General features: G+C 42.3%; 1 protein-coding gene across 3 annotated transcripts in view; it reads right to left on the bottom strand.

Annotated features, from left to right (window-relative positions):
- Positions 1-26,545, bottom strand: part of zgc:113516 (ETNK_euk domain-containing protein) — a 69,984-nt gene that overhangs the window by 25,041 nt on the left and 18,398 nt on the right. Inside the window, exons 1-3 of one of the 3 annotated variants that reach the window (XM_021566546.2) lie at positions 15,824-16,511; positions 12,269-12,531; positions 6,944-7,084 (exon numbers count right to left, since the gene is read on the bottom strand). In XM_021566546.2, coding sequence (XP_021422221.1) covers positions 6,944-7,084; positions 12,269-12,531; positions 15,824-15,964 — 545 coding nt within the window. In that variant the 5' untranslated portion in view covers positions 15,965-16,511. Of the gene's footprint in view, positions 1-6,943; positions 7,085-12,268; positions 12,532-15,197; positions 15,422-15,823; positions 16,512-26,545 lie in introns of those variants that run through there. The other 2 variants (XM_021566563.2, XM_036951362.1) reach the window with 2 other exon arrangements.

Below are 26,545 nucleotides of genomic sequence, written 5' to 3' on the forward strand. Positions count from 1 at the left end.
GTCACTCTACCCTTATACATATCTACCTCTACCACTCCAGCACATTGTTAATAAAAAATATTCTATATTAGACTTATTTCCACGTTTCAAGTTGTTGCATCGCATCAAGTCCACGTCGGCCATTAATCTATCAGTAGATACAGAGACAAATAAAGTCCATTACTTCCTGTGCCTGCAAAGACTTGAAGGAAGACTAGAAGAGGAAAATGTCTGGCCCGGTCTTTTATTCTACCAGGGGGAGAATTACTTAATGCAGTAGTTCGCCAACCTGTAGATGCATTCTCCAGGCCTGCATGCGTTTACATAAAAACAAGTTGTTTATGACACTAGACAGCACAACATATCATCCGGAGAGGTGACATGCCTTCACAATGTTTTGTTTTTCCTTCTCGGGGAAAGCTCTATCAATCAACAAAGGTCTTATTTTCACGGACGCCACTCGAAAATGCACCTGGGAAACGCTGCGTAAGCGTTGTGCCGTTCAAATGATTTTTTTTTTGGTGTGTCTCTTTTCAATCGCCAAAGGAAAAAAATAAATAAAAGAAAGGTATTTAAACACTGTTATACCTATTTATGCAACGGGACAAACAGTTGTGGTGTTATTATACACAGTTGTCGACATAATTTAGTGGGGTCTGTTAGGAACGTACAATTAAAGCAGAGACGTAGGCCGTTGTTTACAGTCATGACAGAGCTCTTTTCCCCTCCTACAGACCCTGCACTATTTTCTCAGACCCACAATCACTCATTTGGATGGAAGATTATCTTGTTCAGCTCCGTTGAATCATTTTTCATTGTAGTTGCGAATGGACACTTTGCTCATCACTCATAAAGGCTTTGGGCCCTATTCAGTCAACATTGTTATCTGTATTTCTGGGATATAGCCTACACTGTAACACAGTTTTGTTCTTACAACATGTGTTCTTGCAATTTTAGAATAACCCAGTTTTTTCTTAGTTTTTTACTTTCCCAGAAACTCTTAAAAATAGCCTAGTACAGGGGGTGGGAGGTAGCCTATTGGTTAGAGCGTTGGGCCAGTAACTGAAAGGTTGCTGGATCAAATCCCTGAGCTGACAAGGTAAAAATCTGTCATTCTGTTCCTGAACAAGGCAGTTAACCCACTCCCTGGTAGGCTGTCATAATAAATAAGAATTTGTTCTTAACTGACTTGCCTAGTTAAATAAAACAGTATGATATTAGTATTTCATTCATATATTAGCTCTTGATAGGCAATTTATTTGTATATCAATATTCATTAAAATATGTCCTATTAAATGTGGTTCGCAAATTCCATATCTCTTTCAAAATGCAAACTCATTTTTTATTCTGTTTGCAGAATAACAGTACAGAAGAAAACAAATGTTTGTTCAAAGGCAGAATCCATGGTAAAAAAAGAAAACTGGATTAATTCCGATCAATTATTCTATCTTGAAAATAAATTCAAACAACAAAAACAAGCTCCCAAACATTTTACATCGCTACACCACTCTGCTATCTTGAACTCCCCCCCCCCCCTTCTCTTGCCCAACTCCTCTGCCTTTCAGATGCAGGCGGTCGTGAAGTATGCTGCTAGTCTCCCGGCTCCCACTCCTCTCATTTCTTTCAGTGAAGTTTCTAGAGAGCTAGCTACAGTAATTAGAGGAATTTCCTCTTCTGGCGGCTCGTTATCAATGCGCCTTATTTACAGCTGATTACCAGCTCCAGTGGAGCAGCAGTGATTATGGCAGTATTGTGTGGTTTGTGTTGAGTGTTAAATGGAAGAATTAGCAGGAGGGCTTTGAGCAGAGCAGGAGGCTGCTCTCTACGGCTTCGCCACTCTCCTCGGGAACTGTAGTGCAGCTGTATCTCTCCTTTCCTCTCCTCTCATGTTCTCTCTCTGTCCTGCTCCATCCTGTTCTCTCCTCCCCCACTCTTCTCCTGTTCTGCCCCCCCCCCCCCCCCCCCCCCCCCCGCCCCCCCTCAACACCACAGATGTATATCCTCTCCTGTTCTCTCCTCTCCTTCCTCTCCTCTGCCTCCCACCCCAGCGGGTGACTGTCTGACGCTGACTGAGGGGGCTCTTCTGCAGGTGCAGCCTCTTCCTGCTCCCCGTCTACCTCCGTTTCCTCGGAAGACACTCTTTCACAAGCACTTTTACATTCCCCAAGTACAAAAGTCTCTCTGATGCTTTTGTGTGTTGTCCGGTTCTCAACCTCTCCCTCTGTGGCTCCTTTTAAATCACACACAAAACCACGTTACAAACAAACATTCAAAGCAATAATTTGAAATGTATATTTTATGGACGATTGACTTGTAAGAGCCAATAGATTGAGAGATGTGAAAAATAAACTAATTTGTTCGGCACAGAAATGTGCACTATGTATACAAAAGCATGTAGACCACCCCTTCAAATGAGTGGATTCAGCTCAGTGACTTTCCACGTGGCACTGAGTAGCCCCTGCTAGAGCAGCCCCTGCTAGAGTAGCCCCTGCTAGAGTAGCCCCTGCTAGAGCAGCCCCAGTAAGTTCTGTTGCTGTGAAGTGAAAATGTCTATAGTAGCAACAACGGCTCAGCCTCAAAGTAATAGGCCACACAACATCACAGAACGGGACTGCAGAGTGCTGAAGCTCGTAGTGTGTAAAAATCGTCGACCCTCGGTTGGAACACTCACTACCGAGTTACAAGCTGCTTCTGGTAGCAATGTCAGCAAAATAATTGTTTGTCGGAAACTTAATGAAATGGTTTTCCATGGCCGAACAGCCTAACATCACCATGCGCAATGCCAAGCGTTGGCTGGAGTGGTGTAAAGCTCGCATTGGACTCTGGAGCAGTGGAAACGTGTTCTCCTGAATGATGAATCACATTTCACCATCTGGCAGTCCGATGGACAAATCTGGGTTTGGCGGATGCATAGTGCCAACTGTAAAGTTTGGTGGAGGAGGAATAATGGTCTCGGGCTGTTTTTCATGGTTTGGGATAGGCTCCTTAGTTACAGTGAAGGGAAATCTTAATGATATAGCATACAATGACATTGTAGACGATTCTGTACTTCCTACTTTGTGGAAACAGTTTGGGGAAGGCCATTTCCTGTTTCAGTATGACAAAGCCCCTGTGCACAAAGCGAGGTCAATACAGAAATAGTTTGTTGAGATCGGTGTGGAAGAACTTGACTGGCCTGCACAGAGCCCTGACCTCTACCCCATCCAACACCTTTGAAATTAATTGTAACTATCACTATTGCTCTTGTGGCTGAATGGTAGCAAGTCCCCGCAGCAATGTTCCAACATCTAATGGAAAGCCTACCGAGAAGAGTAGAGGCTGTTATAGCAGCAAAGGGGGGGACAAACTCCATATTAATGCCCATGACTTTGGAATGAGATGTTCGACGAGCGGGTGTTCACATACTTTTGGTCATGTAGTGTATAAACGTGCATTTAAATATTGATCTAGACATCCAAAACAGTGGAGGCTGCTGAGGGGAGGGCGGCTCATAATAATACCTGAAACGGTGTAAATGGATTGACATCAGACACATGGAAACCGTGTGTCTGATGTATTTGATACCATTCCACCTCTACATTTCCACGAGCCCGTTCTCCCCAATTAAGGTGCCACCAACCTCCTGTGTATCCAAATGTCTGGAGACAATGTTCAACCTTTTAGAGGAGCCTTTCTGCCTTTCTATTTGCTCTTTTTTTTGTCCTATGAATTTCATTTAGAGACTTAACTGTGGGTCGACTGATCCAGGTTTAAAAATGTATCACAATATAGCTCCATCTATTGGACGTCCGAATGCGGTGCAACTGTGGTTAAAGCTGCTGTACGCTCTGCAAAATGAATAACGCCCTTCCTGTAATGAAATTGCCTACAGGTTAGCAATTGCCTATACATACTTGGGTTTAACATCATCTTGGTTACTTCTAAGATTCTTGAAAATTGTTTGCTCATACGCCCATTATCATATTGCAAATACCACGACCTGTGTCATGCCATATCATGTATACGTCTAAGGAAAAGCGTGAGCTGGCGCACACCCAGAGAAATGATTTTGTGGAGAGGTGGTGACTAACGGCGAGAAAACTGTAAGCTATCAAAAATAAATAGAGAGTCGCACGCTATATATAAACTTCCTGTCATTTCTTTGGGTAAACCACCGACGTTTCGGCATCGCTGTGCCTTCCTCAGAGGAACGTTGTGAACGCTTGAGCCAGGTTATGTCGACAAACAGTGCAACTAGTGCAACCAATGACAATAGTGAGGGGGGTGTGTCATAGTTACTAGGTTGATGAGAATGAATTGAGTGAAACCGTTACAAGACAATAAATAGTTTACAGCATGTTGAATATATTAGGCTATCGTTATCATATGGCAACATAATTAGATATTGTACATCATATTAGCATCAACATTCATTATTGTTGAATTTTATTTCATATATATTTATTTGCTTCCATTACATTTCATTTTTGTTACATGTCATCTTTTGGTTCAACCATAATGCATAATAAGCACGCTGATAGGCTGTAGAAAGAATGTATTCATTTATAAGAAGGGGAAATGTTCATAAGAAGGGCTTGAGATCAACGTCAATATTCAGACCACTAGGGGTCAGTGTTTTTAGACAGGATATCCTGTAGGCCTCCCTGTGTAGTAGTAGGGTCTCGATGTTACCTCCTCTCCTAGGTAGAGTAACAAATCAAATCAAATAGTATTAGTCACATGCACCGAATACAACAGGTGTAGGTAGACCTTACAGTGAAATGCTTACTTACAAGCCCCTAACCAACAATACAGTTGAAAAAATTTGAATAAGAAATAAAAGTAACAAGTAGTTAAAGAGCAGCAGTAAAATAACAATAGCGAGGCTATATACAGGGGGGACCGATACAGAGTCAATGTGCGAGGGCACTGGTTAGTCGAGGTAATTGAGGTAATGTGTTCAGTTATGCATTGTTTAAATTGTCTTTTCGTTTGTCCTATCTATGCTTTTCCACATGAACAGGTGATGAGATAGATTTCTCCCTTTGTCTTGCATGAGATGATACCCCGAGCAGAGATTTTTCGACCTGTATGTGGGTGTCTGAAAAAGGATGTTTATGTGGTGCTACTGCACTGGGTGCATCAGCCACATTCGTAGTTCCCATTTGGAATGGGTGTCAGGAGTGTCAGAGTGGGCTCAGGGGTCACGTCAGACTAAGCTATCCCCAATACTGTGGCCATGCTTGTAGACCACCAGTATGACACGCCTCCTCACTATTGTCATTGGTGGCACTAATTGCACTGTTTGTCTACATAACCTGGCTCAAGCATTCGCGACGTTCCCCTGAGGAAGGCACAGTGATGCCAAAACGTTGGTGGTTTACCCAATAAATTACTGGAAGTTTATATCAAGCGTGTGCGACTCTCTTTATTTAAAATATAACTTATATGGGATGTTACATATCCCACATCCCATAGAAGTTAGTTGTTAGTTGTCTGCGTCTTGTCATAGCAATGTTAAAAAGACTACTAGAGACACGCTGATTACATCTCATATGTATGCAGAAAGCTGCTTCCATCTTATCATAGGGATCCCAATCTCCCCATCGTACTTCTATGTGAAATAGATTACCCACTCCACAGCTAATTGCCCCCCCAAAACACACAAAAAAACCCAGAAAGAACATACTTGACTAGTGTGGTGATATTCTTTCAATCTGAAAAACTAAAGCAGACCCAGTACTTTGGGACTCGAGTTTGACTCGAGTTTGCATGGACTTCCGACCCCTCTTAGCTAACGTAAACAACGCAGCACATTTGACTGATAAGGGAGAGAGCGTTTCAAGGAAACCGAGCCAATGTCTGGTTTTATCTGTAGTGTCTGGAAGTTCCATCTCACTTTTCACCCTGTGACCCTGGCTAAGATAGCACAATGGCATTACCACAGTCGCTACTCCCCCACCTCCTCAATTGGCCAATCACTTCTTCTCATCTTGGTGTCCCCACATAGCAAGAGAGAGGGCACTAATGCTGCGTTCATAACAAAGTAGGAAGCTAGTAATTTCCACTTGTTCAGTCTTAAAGCTACAATATGTAACTTTTTGGGCAACCCTAGCAAATTCACATAAAAATATGAGTAATAGATCTTTCATTGAAAGCAAGTCTAAGAAGCGGTAGATCTGTTCTATGTATGCTATTTCTATGCTTCCCTTTCTGTAGTTTTGTTTTTGAGTCTTTTACTTTGGTTGTACAACAGCTGAAATATAAATATTTTTGGTTATGGAAAACACCGGTTTAGACAGTACAATGATTCTCTACACAATGACTGCTTGTTTTGTCATACAAACTGAAATTAGGCGAACTATTAGAATTTTAGCAACCAGGATATGGCTGAGCGATTTCTGCATAGTGCTTCTTAAAATACGAGTTGGATGCATTCACATGCTTTGAATCAATTGAGAAACACAAATTGGCTGAAGGCAAACAAGCTGTGTCAACCCTAATCTAAAAGTACACATTAAGCTCACAAACAAATGATAGTGTTTAAAAACCATATTAATAGATTGCTTTTTATAAATAGTGTTTTGTTGTTGCATTTAACTGCCGAAAATACTGTTATCGAGTTATTTCCTTAATATGTGAGTTCAGCACGTGAGTAATATGCGAGTTCAGCAAGAGTTCAGCATGTAGGATAAATCGGAGCTCAGGTGTGATAGACTTATTTACCAATAGTAATTACCAGTTGGAGGGACATTCAACAGGATTTTTCCCAGCTGTATGTGGTAAATACCACCTTCCCACTTGGTTATGAAAGCAGCATAATAGCAACAGTAACGACTGGCTAAATGAGTCAGACTGCACCATCAATACAACTCATAAAAGAGGAGGAAAGTGAACGACTATCACAAATCTTTGGTTTACAAAAAACATTTAACGAACAATAAAATGTCTAAGTTTCTAAGTAGATCGGGTTGTGTTAACTCACCTATGTGGTGCTGTTGTGTTGCTCAGAGCATTATGGACAAGTTTGAGAAACTGGGCCATCTTCTTCCACAGAATATTCTCCACAGGGTTGTCCGATTCAAGCTTGATCGAGTGGATTTTTCCCATTTCTGTCGCAATCAATCTACAGAAGGGGGAAAAAATGTATAATTGCATAACATAACTACAAATGAGACTGAGCCAAGATATTGCACACAAAAAAAAGCGACCTGACTTCTTGACCCGTTTCACTCGGCTTGGACCCAGTCAGCCCTCCGCCCACAATTAAGAAGGTAAGAGACCTTATTCAAACATCTCTGTGAGGTACTGTCCGTTTTCCAGCCGAGTCTTAATGGTGAAAGATCTCTTGTCCTCCTCATCCACAACATTTTGGGGTTCAATTTGGCAGAACTATTTTCCTGTAATGATTCATCTGGCCGGTGAACAGTAGGATTTAACTAAATTGATCCAGAGTTGACCTACAATCACGTGTAGAACCTAAGGAACCTAAAATTGATCAATGGGAGTAAAAACTAAGGAAGCTGGTTTAGAGAACCTAAGGAAACTGGTTCAGGGGATCAAAGGAAATGTATCCAGGGAGTAAATCTAAGGAAACTGATTTACATTAAATAATAGGCATAATATTTATAATTAAATACAAGCACAATATACAGTATATAACTGATTTGCACACATGAGAGGTAGTGAATTACCCGATAGTGAGGCAGTGAGCATATTTAATGAGGTTGGTAAAAGTAAGTCAGAAGGTTGAAGGTCATAGACAGAATTTTGACTGTAATTGTTTGGTTGGTATTAGTACAGTTTTGAGTCCAACAAACATACTCTTTACTCTGGTACCCACTGAGAAATCATTATCCAGACCCAAATCTAAATCAGCGCCCCAAACTCACACTCTGAGAGACTTACATAAAGTAACACACACACACACACACACACACACACACACACACACACACACACACACACACACACACACACACACACACACACACACACACACACACACACACACACACACACACACACACGCCAGCCAGCATGCCGGTGCTACTCTAAAGAAAACCCTCTAAGAACCGGTTTTGTTCTCTGATAGCTCAGCGACCCTATCCTCTCCTCTGATACTCCTAAAAAACAGAGTACTGCGATGACCCCCCCCCCCCCCACCAGACACATGAATGGATAACCCTCTCATTCCTCCATTCCCATGGTCCACTGTTATGATACACTTTCAGATCCAATGTGAGACCCACTGGATTGACACTGCTACTGCACCCTATGAAAATGACGCGTTCCTACGTCATACTTCCAGGTTCATGTACCATAATCTCTTGACTAGACTTCAAGATGATATATAATCAAATTCACGAAAAACAAAGTAATTTCATATATATATATATGTATATATATAAAACTATATTCGAATTTGTGTATTGATTAAATCCCACCTGATGCTTTTTATCAAGATATTTGACGCTCAAGACATAAGACACTTCGCTGAGAGTTAGAACATTTGCATTGGAACTACAGTGCCTTCAGAAACTAGTCGTACCCCTTGACTTATTCTCAAGTTTGTTGTGTTACAGCCTGAATTCCAAATGAATTAAATATTTGTTTTTCTCACCCATATACACACACACAACACCCCACAATGATAAAGTGTTTTTTAGAAATGTTTGCTTATTATTGAAAATGAAATATTCCATTTACACTGGACAAAAATATAAGCACAACATGCAACAATTTCTAAGATTTGACTGAGTAACCAATACAGTCAATATATAAGGTAATTAGTCAATCGAAATAAATTCATTAATCCCTAAACTTTGGATTTCACCTGACTGGGAATACAGATCTGTTGGTCACAGATACTGTACCTAAAAGGGTAGAGGCGTGGATCAGAAAACCTGTCAGTATCTGCTGTAGTGTGCAGCACGACACATTTCCTTCGCATAGAGTTGATCGGGCTGTTGATCGAGGCCTGTGAATTGTTGTCCCACTCCTCTTTAATGCGAAGTTGCTGGATATTGGCGATAACTGGAACACGCTGTCATACACGTCGATCCAGAGCATCGCAAGGAAACTGGGTGACATGTCAATGGGTGACATGTCTGGTGAGTACACAGGCCATGGAAGAACTGGGATGTTTTCAGCTTCCGGCAATTAGGTACAGATCATTATCACGCGTTATCATGCAGAAACATGAGGTCATGGTGGTGGATGAATGGCACGACAATGAACCTCAGGATCTCATCATGGTATCTCTGTGCATTTAAAATGCAACTGTGTTCATTGTGTTACATCTGCTCCTGCCATGCCCTCTACTGCTCATCCTGTGTCTCTTTGACCTGCCGCCACTCCCCCAGTGCTCTCTCTCCCTCTCCCTCTCTCTGTGTGTGGGATTGTGTGGGCGGAGACAGGTGTGCTGGAGTCAGAGCAGATCCCCACCAGCTGCAACCTGTTTCATAATCAAGACCTCCACAAATACTCAGTTCTTCCACTTCCACACTGCCAGATCGTAATCTCTGCTCAGTCAGTCTACGTTTCTAGCCGTTTGTTACTATTTAGAGCCTGTTATCCTGTTGTGCCTGTTTTTCTTGTCTGACATGGTTTTCCTCCCCGCTACAGTTCTGGCCCCCCTGACTCTGGTCCCTGTCTCCGGTCCCACTTCTCCTCATCCTGCTACTCTGCCCTGGATTCCCCACTCTACTGCTCCCTTGGATTCCCCTCTGGACCTGCTTACCCTGTCCCAACACCTCTCTCTCCAGCCTCAGTCTCCGCACCTGGTTTGCTGCAACCCATCCGAGCTTCCCCTGGCCTGCACTCCATATTCCCCGTGTTCCAATAAATACATTGGTTACTTCCTCCCAGTTGTAATGGGGTGCGTAACTGGTGGCAGTGAAGTCAGACACAGGAGAGCAGAACTAGGTAATAGCTGGAGCAGTTTAATTTCAAAACCAACGGAATAAAGAATAAACCAATGGGTACCAGTAAACATGTGCACAAGCACTTACAATAAACAATTCCACACAAAGACATGGGGGGAACAGAGGGTTAAATACACAACACCAGTCGTCCACCGCAGGAGCCTCGGTCTGACTCTGATACCAAGGTGACAGAACTGGCTGATACCCCAGTACGCACTGGAAGGGGGAGAGGTTAGTGGAGGAGTGGCGGAGCGAGTTCTGGACCATCTCTGCCCAGGGCACAAATGCCGCCCATTCCCCCGGCCGGTCCTGGCAATAAGACCTCAGAAACCTACCCACATCCTGGTTAACTCTCTCAGTAAGGCTGATCGAGGCCCTCCAAGACCCTCAAAGTGAACTGGGGACCCCGTTCAGACTCTATATCCTCAGGCACCCCGTAGTGCCGGGAAACGTGCGTAAACAAGGCCTCCGCAGTCTGTAGGGCTGTAGGGAGACCGGGCAGAGGAAAGAGACGTCAGGACTTAGAGAAACGATCCACAACAACCAGGATCGTGGTGTTTCCCTGGGATGAGGGAGATCGGTCGGGAAATCGATCGACAGTTGCGACCATGGCCGTTGTGGAACGGGTAAGGGGTGTAGCTTACCTCTGGGCAGGTGTCTAGGAGCCTTACACTAAGTGCACACATTCTTGGCCAAAGTGGGCCACCAGTACTTCCCACTCAGACAGCGCAACGTCCGACCGAGGCCTGGATGACCAGAGGAAGGTGACCCAATAGATCAACCGATCACGGACAGCAGACGGAACGTACAGATGCCCAGCGAGACATTGAAGGGGAGCACGCTCTGCATGTAACGCCTGCTCAATGTCCGCGTCTAGCCCCCATACTACCAGTGCCACCAGGCAGGAGGCCGGGAGTATGGGGGTGGGATCCATGGGCCGCTCCTCTGTGTCATACAGCCGGGACAGTGTGTCTGCCTTCACATTCTGGGAACCTGGTCTGTAAGAAAGTGAGAAAACAAATGGAAACTGAAAAGTGGATCGACAATGGCTAGAAGACCGGCGATGCTGACCACTGCCCGAACAAGGAGAGGAACCGACTTTGGTGGAACTCGTGACACCAGTCTCCTCGTCTGAGTCTGCTCTTGGGTTTCCCTGTTCCACTCCGTGTAAACACATTGTCCGTAGCTTTTTGCTGCCCATACCATAATCCCACCGCCACCATGGGACACTCAGTTCACAACGTTGACATCAGCAAACCACTCGCCCACACGACGCCATACATGTGGTCGTGAAGAGGTCACAACAACGCCTATTCCCCCTCAGGAGACTGAAAAGATTTGGCATGGGTCCTCAGATCCTCAAAGTTCTACAGCTCCACTATCACGAGCATCCTGACTGGTTACATCACCACCTGGTATGGCAACTACTCGGCCTCTGACCGCAAGGCACTACAGAGGGTAGTGCGTACGACCAAGTACATCACTGGGGCCAAGATTCCTGCCATCCAGGACCTTTATACCAGGCGGTGTCAGAGGAAGGCCCTAAAAATTGCCAAAGACTCCATCCACCATAGTCATAGACTATTCTCTCTGCTACCACACGGAAATGGTACTGAAGTGCCAAATCTATGTCCAAAACAGCTTCTATCCCGAAGCTACCCCGAAGCTATAAGACTTCTGAACAGCTAATCAAATGGCTACCCGGACTATTTGCATAGACACCCTTCCCCCACCCCCATTTTTTTACGCTGCTGCTACTCTCTGTTTATTATCTATACATAGTCACTTTACCTCTACCTACATGTACTTATTACCTCGACTAGCCTGTGCTTTAATTATGTTATTTTTCTATTTTCTTATTTTATTATTATTTACACTTATTTTTCTTAATTAACTGCATTGTTGGTTTAGGGCTTCTAATTAAGAATTTCACTGTAAGGTCTACACCTATTCGGCACATGACAAATAGAATTTGATTTGATGAGGCTGGTTGGACGTACTGCCAAATTAAAATGACGCTGTAGAAAAATGAACATTACATTCTCTGGCAACAGCTCTGGACATTCCTGCAGTCACCATGCCAATTTCACGCTCCCTCAGAACTTTAGTGACTTGTTGGAAACAGGATGCATGAGATGGAATATGTGTATTCTGTAAAAGCTTCCTTCTTTTCAATCTGTCAATTATGTTAGTATTGTGGAGGAACTACAATGTTGTTGATCTAGCCTCAGTTCTCTCCTATCACAGCCATTAAACTCTGTGACTGTTTGAAAGTCACCATAGGCGTCATGATGAAATCCTTGAGGATTTAACAAAAAAAATGGTGTTCTTCAAATCTGTACTGTAAATGTATGTCTAAGACATTTAGAACTTTTCACAGATACCTATAGATGGCAGGCTGTGTGAGCAGTGTGTCGTCCAACACGGTCCCCCTCACAAACTCGTAGCAGATGCCGTTCCGGAAGCTGCAGTAGATCTGCGGGCCGCAGTTGTGAGAGTGGAGTATCTGGAACATCTCCACCTCTCTCTCCCGGTCCACATAGAGCTCTGTCATCCTCCCGTACACACGCACCAGCACGGCCCCTGACTCTTGGAGTGAGCCCACGAAGCAGCCCATCAGCTGGTTGGTGATGCCCTCTGTGAACACCTGAACACAACACAACAACATCAGGATAGTGTCGATAGCGGAAACAATCTTTTCCATTTTTGACCCCTTTTTCTCCCCAATTGGTAGTTACAGTCTTGTTCCATCGTTGCAACTCCCTTACGGACTCGAGAGAGAGAGGCGAAGGTTGAGAGCCGTGCCACAGGAGTCGCTGATGCGCGATGGGACAAGAACATCTCTGCCGGCCAAACCCTTCCCGAACCCGGATGACGCTGGGCCAATTGTGCGCCGCAGCCGGCCCCGGTCGGCGCTCCGGGCTGCGACAGAGCCTGGACTCGGCCCCGGGCTGCGACAGAGCCTGGACTCGGCTCCGGGCTGCGACAGAGCCTGGACTCGGCCCCGGGCTGTGATAGAGCCTGGACTCGAATCAGGATCTCTAGTGGAACCTTTAGACCCCTGCGCCACTCGGGAGGCCCAGTAACGATCTTGATTCTCATCCCCATATTAACCCTCTCGTGAGCTGTAAGTTCTCTGCTCTGAGGTTTCACAAACAGTGCAAGCTCAGCTGCGATGTCACAGCCCACCCATGTGTATACCTGTTTTGCCGAAACAATATGTATTGTGATTTTCACAATTATATATGTATTGCAATTTGATACTGTGATTATATTGCGATTCGATGTTCCAAACACATTGCTCACCATATATGTCTGATGCAGAGGGACAAGAGAGAGCCATGAGAAAACGAGTTTTGATCAGTCATGGAAATAAAACTGCTGAAAGCAAATTATCTCCCTTTTAAAAAGAAGATGGAGAACAAGCTATGAAGAAAAAAATACTGGAGTTTTGGTGCAGGTATAGCCAACTAATCCCAAACAATAATATTGCGAGATTGTCGAAACGATACAATTTCTTGTAAACAATTATATCCCCATATGTAATTGTGTCGATTTGTTTGAGTGTCTCCCACTCCCACTCTCCCTGTTTTAAATCAGATTATATCACTTTTACTGTCACGTTCATTGAATGGAGTAGACCAAGGCGCAGCGTACGATGAATACATACTTTTTAATGAAGACAAAGAACACTTAACTATACAAAACAACCAACCGTGCCGCTATATAATACTAGTGCAGACACAGGCAACTAGACATAGACAATAACCCACAAATAACCCACAAATTACAAAAAAAATTATGATTATGGCTGCCTAAATATGGTTCCCAATCAGAGACAACGATAAACAGCTGCCTCTGATTGGTTCTCAATCTAAGCAACCATAGACATACAAAACACCTAGATAGTAAACAACCCCATAAACATACAAAACCCCTAGACAGTACAAAAACACATCTCACCCTTGTCACACCCTGACCTTACCAAAAGAATAAAGAAAACAAAGAATACTAAGGTCAGGGCGTGACATTTAGGCATGATGTCTACATCAATGATGTTTTGTATGCTTAGGGTGAAAGGCCTGTGGACTCAATCTCTGTTCCTCAACAGTCCAAAAATGTCTAAAAATATGAATGAGGAAAGAGAGGAGAAAAGCACACAAAAAGATCAGAATAGATCCAAACAAAGGTAGAGGTTTGCAGTGCTGTGGATTGTTCCACGAGGGCAAATACTGTTCCGTAACAAACTAAAACATGAAATATAACACGTGTGTCCTAACATCAAGTCATAAGTTCCTGTTTAAAGTAATCGCATAACACTTCAATTGGGCCAGCATTCATACTGTCTTTAAAGTTATGTTATTTTGACAGGTCGCAATAGTTTATGACCTCCAACTTTACACCACAATAAGAATAACAATGTTATGATGATTGAGCCCATGATTAACCAAAGAGAGACAATCCCATCTCTTCTTCAAAGCAGGTGGAGACTCGTCCAGGGAGGGAGAGGGGTATGGTCCTACTCATTAAAGGGATGGTTCACTAAAACTCCATACCATTACCATCAAGAATTTGTTCTTAACTGCCTTGCCTAGTTAAACAAAGGTAAATAAAAATAAAATAAATACAAATTCCCTGTAGAAAGTGGCCAGATAAACAAAACCATAGCAGTGACTGCTGTCTTACATTGTCCATAGACTGCTTACAGGGTAAGGAAACTAATATGTCATTTTGTAATTTGAGTGAAATATCCCTTTAATTTGAGGAACTATTAAAATGAAACATTAAAACATCCTGCTTGTAAGCATTTATAGTCACTCCAGTGTATTATGTAACTGAGTGGGAAAATTTCAGGGACAAATCCTACAGGCCACTTTCATTACTGAGTATCGACTGGAAATGTTCAGTGTTTATGATGTGGTGCTGTCGCAAAGAGGTATGAGAACCAGTAAATGAATTGGATAAATTGGAGTGCTGTAAGAATTCTTCCATCTTTGCCACGGAAAAAGTAGATTAAGTCTAGGTAGTCCCTCCCGGTTTCAGGATGTTTTATTCGGTTTCATGTCTAATGAACACAACCCAGTCAGTGAAACTAGATGTCTTGGTCTAAGCTCGGCTGAGGATCACTTCTCTATCCAACTGACTGAAAAGTCTCTCTCCCTAATTTATTCTGACTCATATCTATTCAACTTGGCCTCTGAATTATGTTGAACCATGCCTGTCTAGGAATTGAGATTGACAGAGCAAAGACATTTGAGCCAGACAGAAAAGGTTCAATTCAACCCAGAGAGTTTGAGAGGCTATACTACCTACTTTTTGAGAATTTCTCGGAGATGTCTATATATACACTTTTCTCTCGTTTCTGAACAGCTTCGTCTTTATGAACCAAGAGTGTATATTTTTGGTTTCATATTTTTTGCTCAGAGTCCTCACCAACCGAGATACAATAGTGATTGAGAGGGCTTGAGGGGGAAATCTGGGGGTTATAGCGTTCATCTCTCTGTGTGCTTAAACTAGACCTGTTCTAGATTGAGAGGTCAGTCCTGCTCCACTGTGACCCTGACAAACATAGATCCTATTTCTCTGGGAGATTGCCCAACTGTTTGCACACACGAATGGAGACCTTAAGAGAATCTATGTTAGCTGAGGACAGACGTTCTACTTGATTCCTATGGTTTTCTATGACCTTATTGCTGAGGTTGTTACCTCTGAGTGGTCTGTTTGAAGGTTGAGGGGAATGTTTTTTCATTGAAACATGTCCAAGGTCTGATGCGCACGAGAACAAAACTAGGGGTTAATACTACTCACTTCTCAGAATACTAATTCTTCTCGCTTACATTCCAATGGGCAAAACTGGTTGAAATGACAGCATTACAACGTCATTTCAACCAGTTTTGCCCATTGGCATACTGATGTGACAATTTGATACCTTCACTTACCTTCATCTTGATGTCCTGTGGCTTCCACTGGGGCCTTAGTCTCCCGAGGAGCTCTAGGACACCGCCGCGAGGCTTCTGCTCATCCACACACACATCCAGGTGCAGGAGCTGACCCCTGGTGCATTTAGAGCCACCCTCCATGGCCCCCTGAAGCAGGGTTACTACTCAAGATGGGTCAGGGTCTGAAACTTGGTCGGAGGAAGTCGGCCCAAGCTGGTTAAGTCGTTTTTAGACCACGTTGACCGGTAGCCAGACCAAGTTGAGTGGTAGTCCAACCAAGATAGTGTAGTGGAGTAGTATTTAGAACAAGTTGAGCGGTGTTCCGACCAACTAGTAGTAGTAAGTCCCGAGTGTCGTTCAACCAAGTGATGTAAAAGTGATGTCCAAATATTCTCAGTCCAACATGCGCTTTTCAGACAGTGTTCAGACACAGCGTTGTCTTGCGGTGGTGTGGGCCCAGTCAAACTGTCATTATGTGAGCTAACTTGTCACCTATTTGTCCAGTCGTGTGTCCAGTGACTCAGCATGCAACACCAGCTGGCTTATCAAAGCACATCTCCACGAATCCAGGTTCAGTTAGTTTGTGGGGGTTACACATTAACCATCAAACTCACAGACACTAGTCACAGCCAAAGCTAAAACATACTATAGACATGGGCTAAATGTTAACAATTTGTGTGGCCGCCTGTCTAGAACATGTACCTTTGACTGCAGGCGGAAATCACTAATGTGCTGCAGATTGTGTGCGATGGGTGAAGAAGATTTTTGATAGAGTTGGCTGGGGTAATTGCAAAGACGTTTTACCAAGGGAACTGCCTGAGTAAATAAATAAAAACATGTTTTGCTTTGAGGGCACTATGGTGTTGAACGCTGAGCTGTAGTCAATGAATAGCGTTCTCACATAGGTGTTCCATTTGTCCAGGTGGGAAAGGGCAGTGTGGAGTGCAATAGAGATAGCATCATCTGTAGATCTGTTGGGGCAGAATGCAAATTGGAGTGGATCTAGGGTTTCTGGGATAATGGTGTTGATGTTAGCCAGGACCAGCCTTTCAAAGCACTTCATGGCTACAGTGAGTGCTACGGGTGCCACGGGTTGGTAATCATTTAGACAGATTACCTTAGTGTTCTTGGGCACAGGGACTATGGTGGTCTGCTTGAAACATGTTGGTATTAGACTCAGTCAGGGAGAAGTTGAAAATGTCAGTGAAGACACATATGCCAGTTGATCAGCGCATGCTCGGTGTGCACATCCTGGTAATCTGTCTGGCCCTGCTGCCTTGTGAATGTTCACCTGTTTAAAGGCTTTACTCACAGAGAGAAGAGCGTGGACACACAGTCGTCTGGAACAGCTGATGCTCTCATGCACGCTTCAGTGTTGCTGGCCTCGAAGTGAGCATATTAAGTAATTTAGCTCATCTGGTAGGTTCGTGTCACTGGGCAGATAGAGGCTGTGCTTCCCTTTTGATGTCTGTAATAGTTTGCTGTTGTCATTCAGCCACGACGCGTGAAACATAAGATATTACAGTTAGTCTATTTTGTTATCCAATGATTGTACATTGGCTAATAGGACTGATGTTAAAGGAAGATTACCCACTCGCCGTCGGATCCTAACAAGGCACCCGACCTACGTCCTGATATCTCCGTCTCTTTCTCATGCGAATCACAGGGATTTGGGGCTTGTCGGTGTCTGAAGTAAATCATTTGCGTCCGACTCGTTCGTCCAGTACGAGGTGAGTAATCGCTGTCATGATATCTAGAAGCTATTTTCGATCATTAGAGACGGTGGCAGGAACATTGTGAACAAAATAAGTTTCAAATAACGCAAAAAAAAAAAAAAAACACACAATAGTACAATTGGTTAGGAGACCGTAAAATGGCAGCAATCTCCTCCGGCAACATTATACATAGCCATCTCTGTGGTGTTCTTTAAAACTTATTTAAACATCATTTAGCATCCTTTCAGCATGACTAATCATGCTACTTCACTGCCATGGAATGTGTTAAATGGGAAGTTTTTACTACTTGATGTTAGATGGTTCGGTTTTCTGTTTAAAAAAAAAACTGAACCATGCATTACAGTTTCTCGTTTTAGGGTGAGGAGTCATCTAACATCAAGTTGTAAAAACCTAAACTTCCCCTTTAACATTCTACCATATTGAATAACAGTCTGTTTACATTTTTAATTATTCAGAACATGGTCCAAAGTTCTACATTTACATAATTACAGTAATTGCTTAGAAGTCAAGAATGTGCTGATAATCATGAATTCAATGTTTCCTAGGCTTTTAGACGCAAATTAAATTCAGTTGTCATCAAAGGGCATCAAAGAAGTTGTGTACTGAGAGATATGAGTGTACACATAAATTATTTAGAAGAACAGTATAAAGCGTGCTGGGGGGCACACAGACACAGATACACTTTCTTTTCTGTCTTTCCTTCACTTTTTCTCACAGACTTTCACTTCGTCACTACCCCCCCCCCTCTCACTGAGGCGTTGATCAATGCGATTACAACCTATACTCACCCTCTCAAAAAGGCAGCTGAACGTTATCATCACTATGCTTTCAACAATTCAAAAGCACAACCAAATTCCAATGGAAAAAAACGCTGTCTGATTTTTGGTTTAGTTGTCACCCAAATGTCTTTCAATGCGTTTTCAACCATTTAAAAACACAGCAAAGTTCAAATGGGAATATGCCAGATACTTTGTTTATTCAATCAACAGATTGTTATCACTGTGCTTCATCTATCAAAACCAAATTACCTAGAATGCAGTTGAGATTACATTAAAAAGACATTGCGCAAGTGATCAATGCCGTTCGAGATGTTGAGCGGACTGTTACAGCAGTTGTGAAGATTTCCACAAAACTGTGACCTATGCATGCCATGCTATCTTGAACATGCACACTTTATATGATTACATAAGACATTTTTAGTTACAGTAACCTCAAATGAATGTGTTACGCATTTTAATGATTAATGTTACATTTGTTTGTAAGATAGCCTTAAACTGTAGGCTATTTACTTTATTACAAAAGTAATATTGAATTGTGTTTGGTTTACAACACAACCAAATCTCCTATACAGTCATGGCCAAAAGTTTTGAGAATGACACAAATATTAATTTCCACAAAGTTTGCTGCTTCAGTGTCTTTAGATATTTTTGTCAGATGTTACTATGGAATACTGAAGTGTAATTATAAGCATTTCATAAGTATCAAAGTCTTATATTGACAGTAACATGAAGTTGATGCAAAGAGTCAATATTTGCAGTGTTGACCATTCTTTTTCAAGACCTCTGCAATCCACACTGGCATGCTGTCAATTAACTTCTGGGCCACATCCTGATGGCAGAATATCAGTCTGCCCCTGATGTTTTTCCTGGAGAGAAGTGGCTTCTTTGCTGTCCTTCTTGACATCAGGCCATCCTTCAAAAGTCTTCGCCTCACTGTGCATGCAGATGCACTCACACCTGCCTGCTGCCATTTCTGAGCAAGCTCTGTACTGGTGGTGCCCCGATCCTGCAGATGAATCAACTTTAGAAGACGGTCCTGGCGCATGCTGGACTTTCTTGGGTGCCCTGAAGCCTTCTTCACAACAATTGAACCGCTCTCCTTGAAGTTCTTGATGATCCGATAAATGGTTGATTTAGGTGCAATCTTACTGGCAGCAATATCCTTGCCTGTGAAGCCCTTTTTGTGCAAAGCAATGATGACGGCACGTGTTTCCTTGCAGGTAACCATGGTTGACAGAGGAAGAACAATGATTCCAAGCACCACCCTCCTTTTGAAGCTTCCAGCTTCCAGATCACTCTTCATAACATCCTGGAGTATATGCAAATTGCCATCATACAAACTGAGGCAGCAGACTCAGCAAATTAATATGTGTCATTCTCAAAACTTTTGGCCATGACTGTACTTCAGGAAGTATTCATACCCCTTGACTTTTTCCTCATTTTGTTGTTACAAGATGGGTTTAAAATGGATTTAATTGTAATTTTTCATCAAATTTCTACACAAAAAAACTCTGTAATATCACAGTGGACAAACATTTTTACATTTGTAAAAAATTATTAAGATCTAAAAAATGAATATATATTGATTACATAAGTATAATACACCTTTGGCAGCGATAACAGCTGTTAGTCTTTCTGGATAAATCGCTTAGAGTTTTGAACACCTCAATTGTCCAATATTTGCACATTATTCTTTAAAACATTCTTCATGTTCTGTTCAGTTGGTTGTTGATCATTGCTAGACAGACTTTTTCAACTCTTCCATAGATTTTCAAGCCGATTTAAGTCAAAACTGTAACTAAGCCACTCAGAAACATTCAATGTCATCTTGGTAAGCAACTCCAGTTTATATTTGGTCTTGTGTTTTAGGTTATTGTCCTGCTGAAAGGTGAATTTGTCTCCCAGTGTCTGTTGGAAAGCAGAATGAACCAGGTTTTCCTCTAGGATTTTGCCTGTGTTTAGTTCGATTCCATTTATTTTTATCCTAAAATACTCCCTAGGCCTTACCGATGAGAAACACACCCATAACATGATGCAGTCACCGCTATGCTTGAAAATATCAAGAGTGGTACTCAGTGATGCGTTGGACTTGCCCCAAACAACGTTTGTATTCAAGACATGAAGTGAATTTCCTTTGCCACATTTTTTGCAGTTGTACTTTAGTGCCTTATTGCAAACAGGATGCATGTTTTGGAAAATATTTTGTATTCTGTACAGTTTCTGTCTTTTCACTCTGTAATTTTGGTAAGTTTTGTGGATTAACTACAATGTTGTTGATCCATCCTCAGTTTTCTCCTATCACAGCCATTAAACTCTGTAACTGTTTTAAAGTCACCAGTTGTAATGATTTTTGTTGGTGGAAGGAGAGGAGGACCAAAGTGCAGCGTGGTATGTATCCATAATACTTTTAATCCAGAATGAATACACGAACAAAACCAACAAAACGATAAACGAACAGTTCTGACAGGTGCAACAAACACTAACCAGAAAATAATCACCCACCACTCAAAATGGGAAAACAGGCTACCTAAGTATGGCTCTCAATCAGAGACAATGATAGACAGCTGCCTCTGATTGAGAACCATACCAGGCCAAACACATAGAAAAATAAAACCTAGACCTACAACTTAGAATACCCACCCACATCACACCCTGACCAAACTAAAAATAGAAACATACAAAGCAATCTACGGTCAGGGCGTGACACCACGTATCTTTGTAATGACTGGGTGTATTGATACACCATCCAAAGCGTAATTAATAACTTCACCATCCTCAAAGGGACATCCTCAATGTCTGCTTTTTTAGGTGCCCTTCTTTGCGTGGCATTGGAAAACCTTCCTGGACTATGTGGTTGAATCTGTGTTTGAGATTCACTGCTCCACTTAGGTTACCTTACAGATAATTGTATGTGTCGGGTACTTAGATGAGGCAGTCATTCAAAAATAATGTTAAATACTATTATTGCACACAGAGTGAGTCCATGCAACTTATTATATGACTTGATGAGCACATTTTTACTCCTGAACATATTTAGGCCTACCATAACAAAGGGGTTAAATACATTTCAGCTTTTCATTTTTAATTCATTTGTAAAAATTGACATTATGGGGTATTGTGTGTAGGCCAGTGACACAACAATCTAAATGTAATACATTTTTTAATTCAGGCTGTAACACAACAACATGTGGAAAAGACAAGGGGTGTGAATACTTTCTAAAGGCACTATTTAATACTGTACGTTTTCTTGAATTTGTTCTGGAATTGGGGACCTTGGAAAGACCCCTGTTAGCATGTCTGATAGTTGTAAGTGTGTGTGTCAGAGTTGTGTGTAAGTTGACTATATAAGCAATTTGGCAATAAGCGATGCAGTAAATCTCTCCTCTACTTTTAGCTAAGAGAGACTGGCATGCATGGTTTTGATATTAGCCCTCTGAATTATTAAAAACAGGACGTGCCTCTCTGTTCTTGGCCAGATGCAGTTTTTCTTCTTTGCAGCACCTGACCACATGGCTGGACAATAATCAAGATCAAATAAAACTAGAGCCTGCAGGACTTGCTTTGTGGAGTGTGGTGTCAAAACAAATCTGAGCTCTCTTTATCAGAGATCTCTTTATCTCGACAGACCTCTCCTCATCTTTACAACCACTGAATCAATAGGTTTTGACCATGACAGTTTTCAATCCAAGGTAACACCAAATCATTTAGTCTCATGAACTTGATCAACAGCCACATTATTAATTATCAGATTCAGAGGAGTTCTAGAACTTTGTACCAATTACAATGCTCTTAGTTTTAGAGAAGTTCAGGACTAGTTTCTCATAAGAAACTAGCTCCCTGGTACACAGAAAATACCCGAGCTCTGAAGCAAGCTTCCAGAAAATTGGAACGGAAATGGCGCCACACCAAACTGGAAGTCTTCCGACTAGCTTGGAAAGACAGTACTGTGCAGTACCGAAGAGCCCTTACTGATGCTCGATCATCCTATTTTTCTAACTTAATTGAGGAAAATAAGAACAATCCAAAATTCCTTTTTGATACTGTCGCAAAGCTAACTAAAAAGCAGCATTCCCCAAGAGAGGATGACTTTCACTTTAGCAGTGATAAATTCATGAACTTTTTTGAGGAAAAGATTATGATTATTAGAAAGCAAATTACGGACTCCTCCTTAAATCTGCGTATTCCTTCAAAGCTCAGTTGTCCTGAGTCTGCACAACTCTGCCAGGACCTAGGATCAAGAGAGACGCTCAAGTGTTTTAGTACTATATCTCTTGACACAATGATGAAAATAATCATGGCCTCTAAACCTTCAAGCTGCATACTGGACCCTATTCCAACTAAACTACTGAAAGAGCTGCTTCCTGTGCTTGGCCCTCCTATGTTGAACATAATAAACGGCTCTCTATCCACCGGATGTGTACCAAACTCACTAAAAGTGGCAGTAATAAAGCCTCTCTTGAAAAAGCCAAACCTTGACCCAGAAAATATAAAAAACTATCGGCCTATATCGAATCTTCCATTCCTCTCGAACATTTTAGAAAAGGCTGTTGTGCAACAACTCACTGCCTTCCTGAAGACAAACAATGTATACGAAATGCTTCAGTCTGGTTTTAGACCCCATCATAGCACTGAGACGGCACTTGTGAAGGTGGTAAATTACATTTTAATGGCATCGGACCGAGGCTCTGCATCTGTCCTTGTGCTCCTAGACCTTAGTGCCGCTTTTGATACCATGGATCGCCACATTCTTTTGGAGAGATTGGAAACCCAAATTGGTCTACACGGACAAGTTCTGGCCTGGTTTAGATCTTACAGTGCCTTGCGAAAGTATTCGGCCCCCTTGAACTTTGCGACCTTTTGCCACATTTCAGGCTTCAAACATAAAGATAAAAAACTGTATTTTTTTGTGAAGAATCAACAAGTGGGACACAATCATGAAGTGGAACGACATTTATTGGATATTTCAAACTTTTTTAACAAATCAAAAACTGAAAAATTGGGCGTGCAAAATTATTCAGCCCCCTTAAGTTAATACTTTGTAGCGTCACCTTTTGCTGCGATTACAGCTGTAAGTCGCTTGGGGCATGTCTCTATCAGTTTTGCACATCGAGAGACTGACATTTTTTCCCATTCCTCCTTGCAAAACAGCTCGAGCTCAGTGAGGTTGGATGGAGAGCATTTGTGAACAGCAGTTTTCAGTTCTTTCCACAGATTCTCGATTGGATTCAGGTCTGGACTTTGACTTGGCCATTCTAACACCTGGATATGTTTATTTTTGAACCATTCCATTGTAGATTTTGCTTTATGTTTTGGATCATTGTCTTGTTGGAAGACAAATCTCCGTCCCAGTCTCAGGTCTTTTGCAGACTCCATCAGGTTTTCTTCCAGAATGGTCCTGTATTTGGCTCCATCCATCTTCCCATCAATTTGAACCATCTTCCCTGTCCCTGCTGAAGAAAAGCAGGCCCAAACCATGATGCTGCCACCACCATGTTTTACAGTGGGGATGGTGTGTTCAGGGTGATGAGCTGTGTTGCTTTTACGCCAAACATAACGTCTTGCATTGTTGCCAAAAAGTTCAATTTTGGTTTAATCTGACCAGAGCACCTTCTTCCACATGTTTGGTGTGTCTCCCAGGTGGCTTGTGGCAAACTTTAAACCACACTTTTTATGGATATCTTTAAGAAATGTCTTTCTTCTTGCCACTCTTCCATAAAGGCCAGATTTGTGCAATATACGACTGATTGTTGTCCTATGGACAGAGTCTCCCACCTCAGCTGTAGATCTCTGCAGTTCATCCAGAGTGATCATGGGCCTCTTGGCTGCATCTCTGATCAGTCTTCTCCTTGTATGAGCTGAAAGTTTAGAGGGACGGCCAGGTCTTGGTAGATTTGCAGTGGTCTGATACTCCTTCCATTTCAATATTATCGCTTGCACAGTGCTCCTTGGGATGTTTAAAGCTTGGGAAATCTTTTTGTATCCAAATCCGGCTTTAAACTTCTTCACAACAGTATCTCGGACCTGCCTGGTGTGTTCCTTGTTCTTCATGATTCTCTCTGCGCTTTTAACGGACCTCTGAGACTATCACAGTGCAGGTGCATTTATACGAAGACTTGATTACACACAGGTGGATTGTATTTATCATCATTAGTCATTTAGGTCAACATTGGATCATTCAGAGATCCTCACTGAACTTCTGGAGAGAGTTTGCTGCACTGAAAGTAAAGGGGCTGAATAATTTTGCACGCCCAATTTTTCAGTTTTTGATTTGTTAAAAAAGTTTGAAATATGCAATAAATGTTGTTCCACTTCATGATTGTGTCCCACTTGTTGTTGATTCTTCACGAAAAAATACAGTTTTATATCTTTATGTTTGAAGCCTGAAATGTGGCAAAAGGTCGCAAAGTTCAAGGGGGCCGAATACTTTCGCAAGGCACTGTATCTGTCGGAAAGATATCAGTTTGTCTCTGTGAATGGTTTGTCCTCTGACAAACTGTCAATTTCGGTGTTCCTCAAGGTTCCGTTTTAGGACCACTATTGTTTTCACTATATATTTTACCTCTTGGGGATGTTATTCGAAAACATAATGTTAACTTTCACTGCTATGCGGATGACACACAGCTGTACATTTCAATGAAACATGGTGAAGCCCCAAAATAGCCCTTGCTAGAAGCATGTGTTTCAGACATAAGGAAGTGGATGGCTGCAAACTTTCTACTTTTAAACTCGGACAAAACAGAGATGCTTGTTCTAGGTCCCAAGAAACAAAGAGATCTTCTGTTGAATCTGACAATTAATCTTAATGGTTGTACAGTCGTCTCAAATAAAACTGTGAAGGACCTCAGCGTTACTCTGGACCCTGATCTCTCTTTTGAAGAACATATCAAGACCATTTCAAGGACAGCTTTTTTCCATCTACGTACAGTGCCTTGCGAAAGTAATCGGCCCCCTTGAACTTTGCGACCTTTTGCCACATTTCAGGCTTCAAACATAAATATATAAAACTGTATTTTTTTGTGAAGAATCAACAACAAGTGGGACACAATCATGAAGTGGAACAACATTTATTGGATATTTCAAACTTTTTTAACAAATCAAAAACTGAAAAATTGGGCGTGCAAAATTATTCAGCCCCCTTAAGTTAATACTTTGTAGCGCCACCTTTTGCTGCGATTACAGCTGTAAGTTGCTTGGGGTATGTCTCTATCAGTTTTGCACATCGAGAGACTGAAATTTTTTCCCATTCCTCCTTGCAAAACAGCTCGAGCTCAGTGAGGTTGGATGGAGAGCATTTGTGAACAGCAGTTTTCAGTTCTTTCCACAGATTCTCGATTGGATTCAGGTCTGGACTTTGACTTGGCCATTCTAACACCTGGATATGTTTATTTTTGAACCATTCCATTGTAGATTTTGCTTTATGTTTTGGATCATTGTCTTGTTGGAAGACAAATCTCCGTCCCAGTCTCAGGTCTTTTGCAGACTCCATCAGGTTTTCTTCCAGAATGGTCCTGTATTTGGCTCCATCCATCTTCCCATCAATTTTAACCATCTTCCCTGTCCCTGCTGAAGAAAAGCAGGCCCAAACCATGATGCTGCCACCACCATGTTTGACAGTGGGGATGGTGTGTTCAGGGTGATGAGCTGTGTTGCTTTTACGCCAAACATAACGTCTTGCATTGTTGCCAAAAAGTTCAATTTTGGTTTCATCTGACCAGAGCACCTTCTTCCACATGTTTGGTGTGTCTCCCAGGTGGCTTGTGGCAAACTTTAAACAACACTTTTTATGGATATCTTTAAGAAATGTCTTTCTTCTTGCCACTCTTCCATAAAGGCCAGATTTGTGCAATATACGACTGATTGTTGTCCTATGGACAGAGTCTCCCACCTCAGCTGTAGATCTCTGCAGTTCATCCAGAGTGATCATGGGCCTCTTGGCTGCATCTCTGATCAGTCTTCTCCTTGTATGAGCTGAAAGTTTAGAGGGACGGCCAGGTCTTGGTAGATTTGCAGTGGTCTGATACTCCTTCCATTTCAATATTATCGCTTGCACAGTGCTCCTTGGGATGTTTAAAGCTTGGGAAATCTTTTTGTATCCAAATCCGGCTTTAAACTTCTTCACAACAGTATCTCGGACCTGCCTGGTGTGTTCCTTGTTCTTCATGATGCTCTCTGCGCTTTTAACGGACCTCTGAGACTATCACAGTGCA

The sequence above is a fragment of the Oncorhynchus mykiss genome, chromosome 2, assembly GCF_013265735.2.
Source record: "Oncorhynchus mykiss isolate Arlee chromosome 2, USDA_OmykA_1.1, whole genome shotgun sequence".
NCBI classification, from domain to species: domain Eukaryota; kingdom Metazoa; phylum Chordata; class Actinopteri; order Salmoniformes; family Salmonidae; genus Oncorhynchus; species Oncorhynchus mykiss.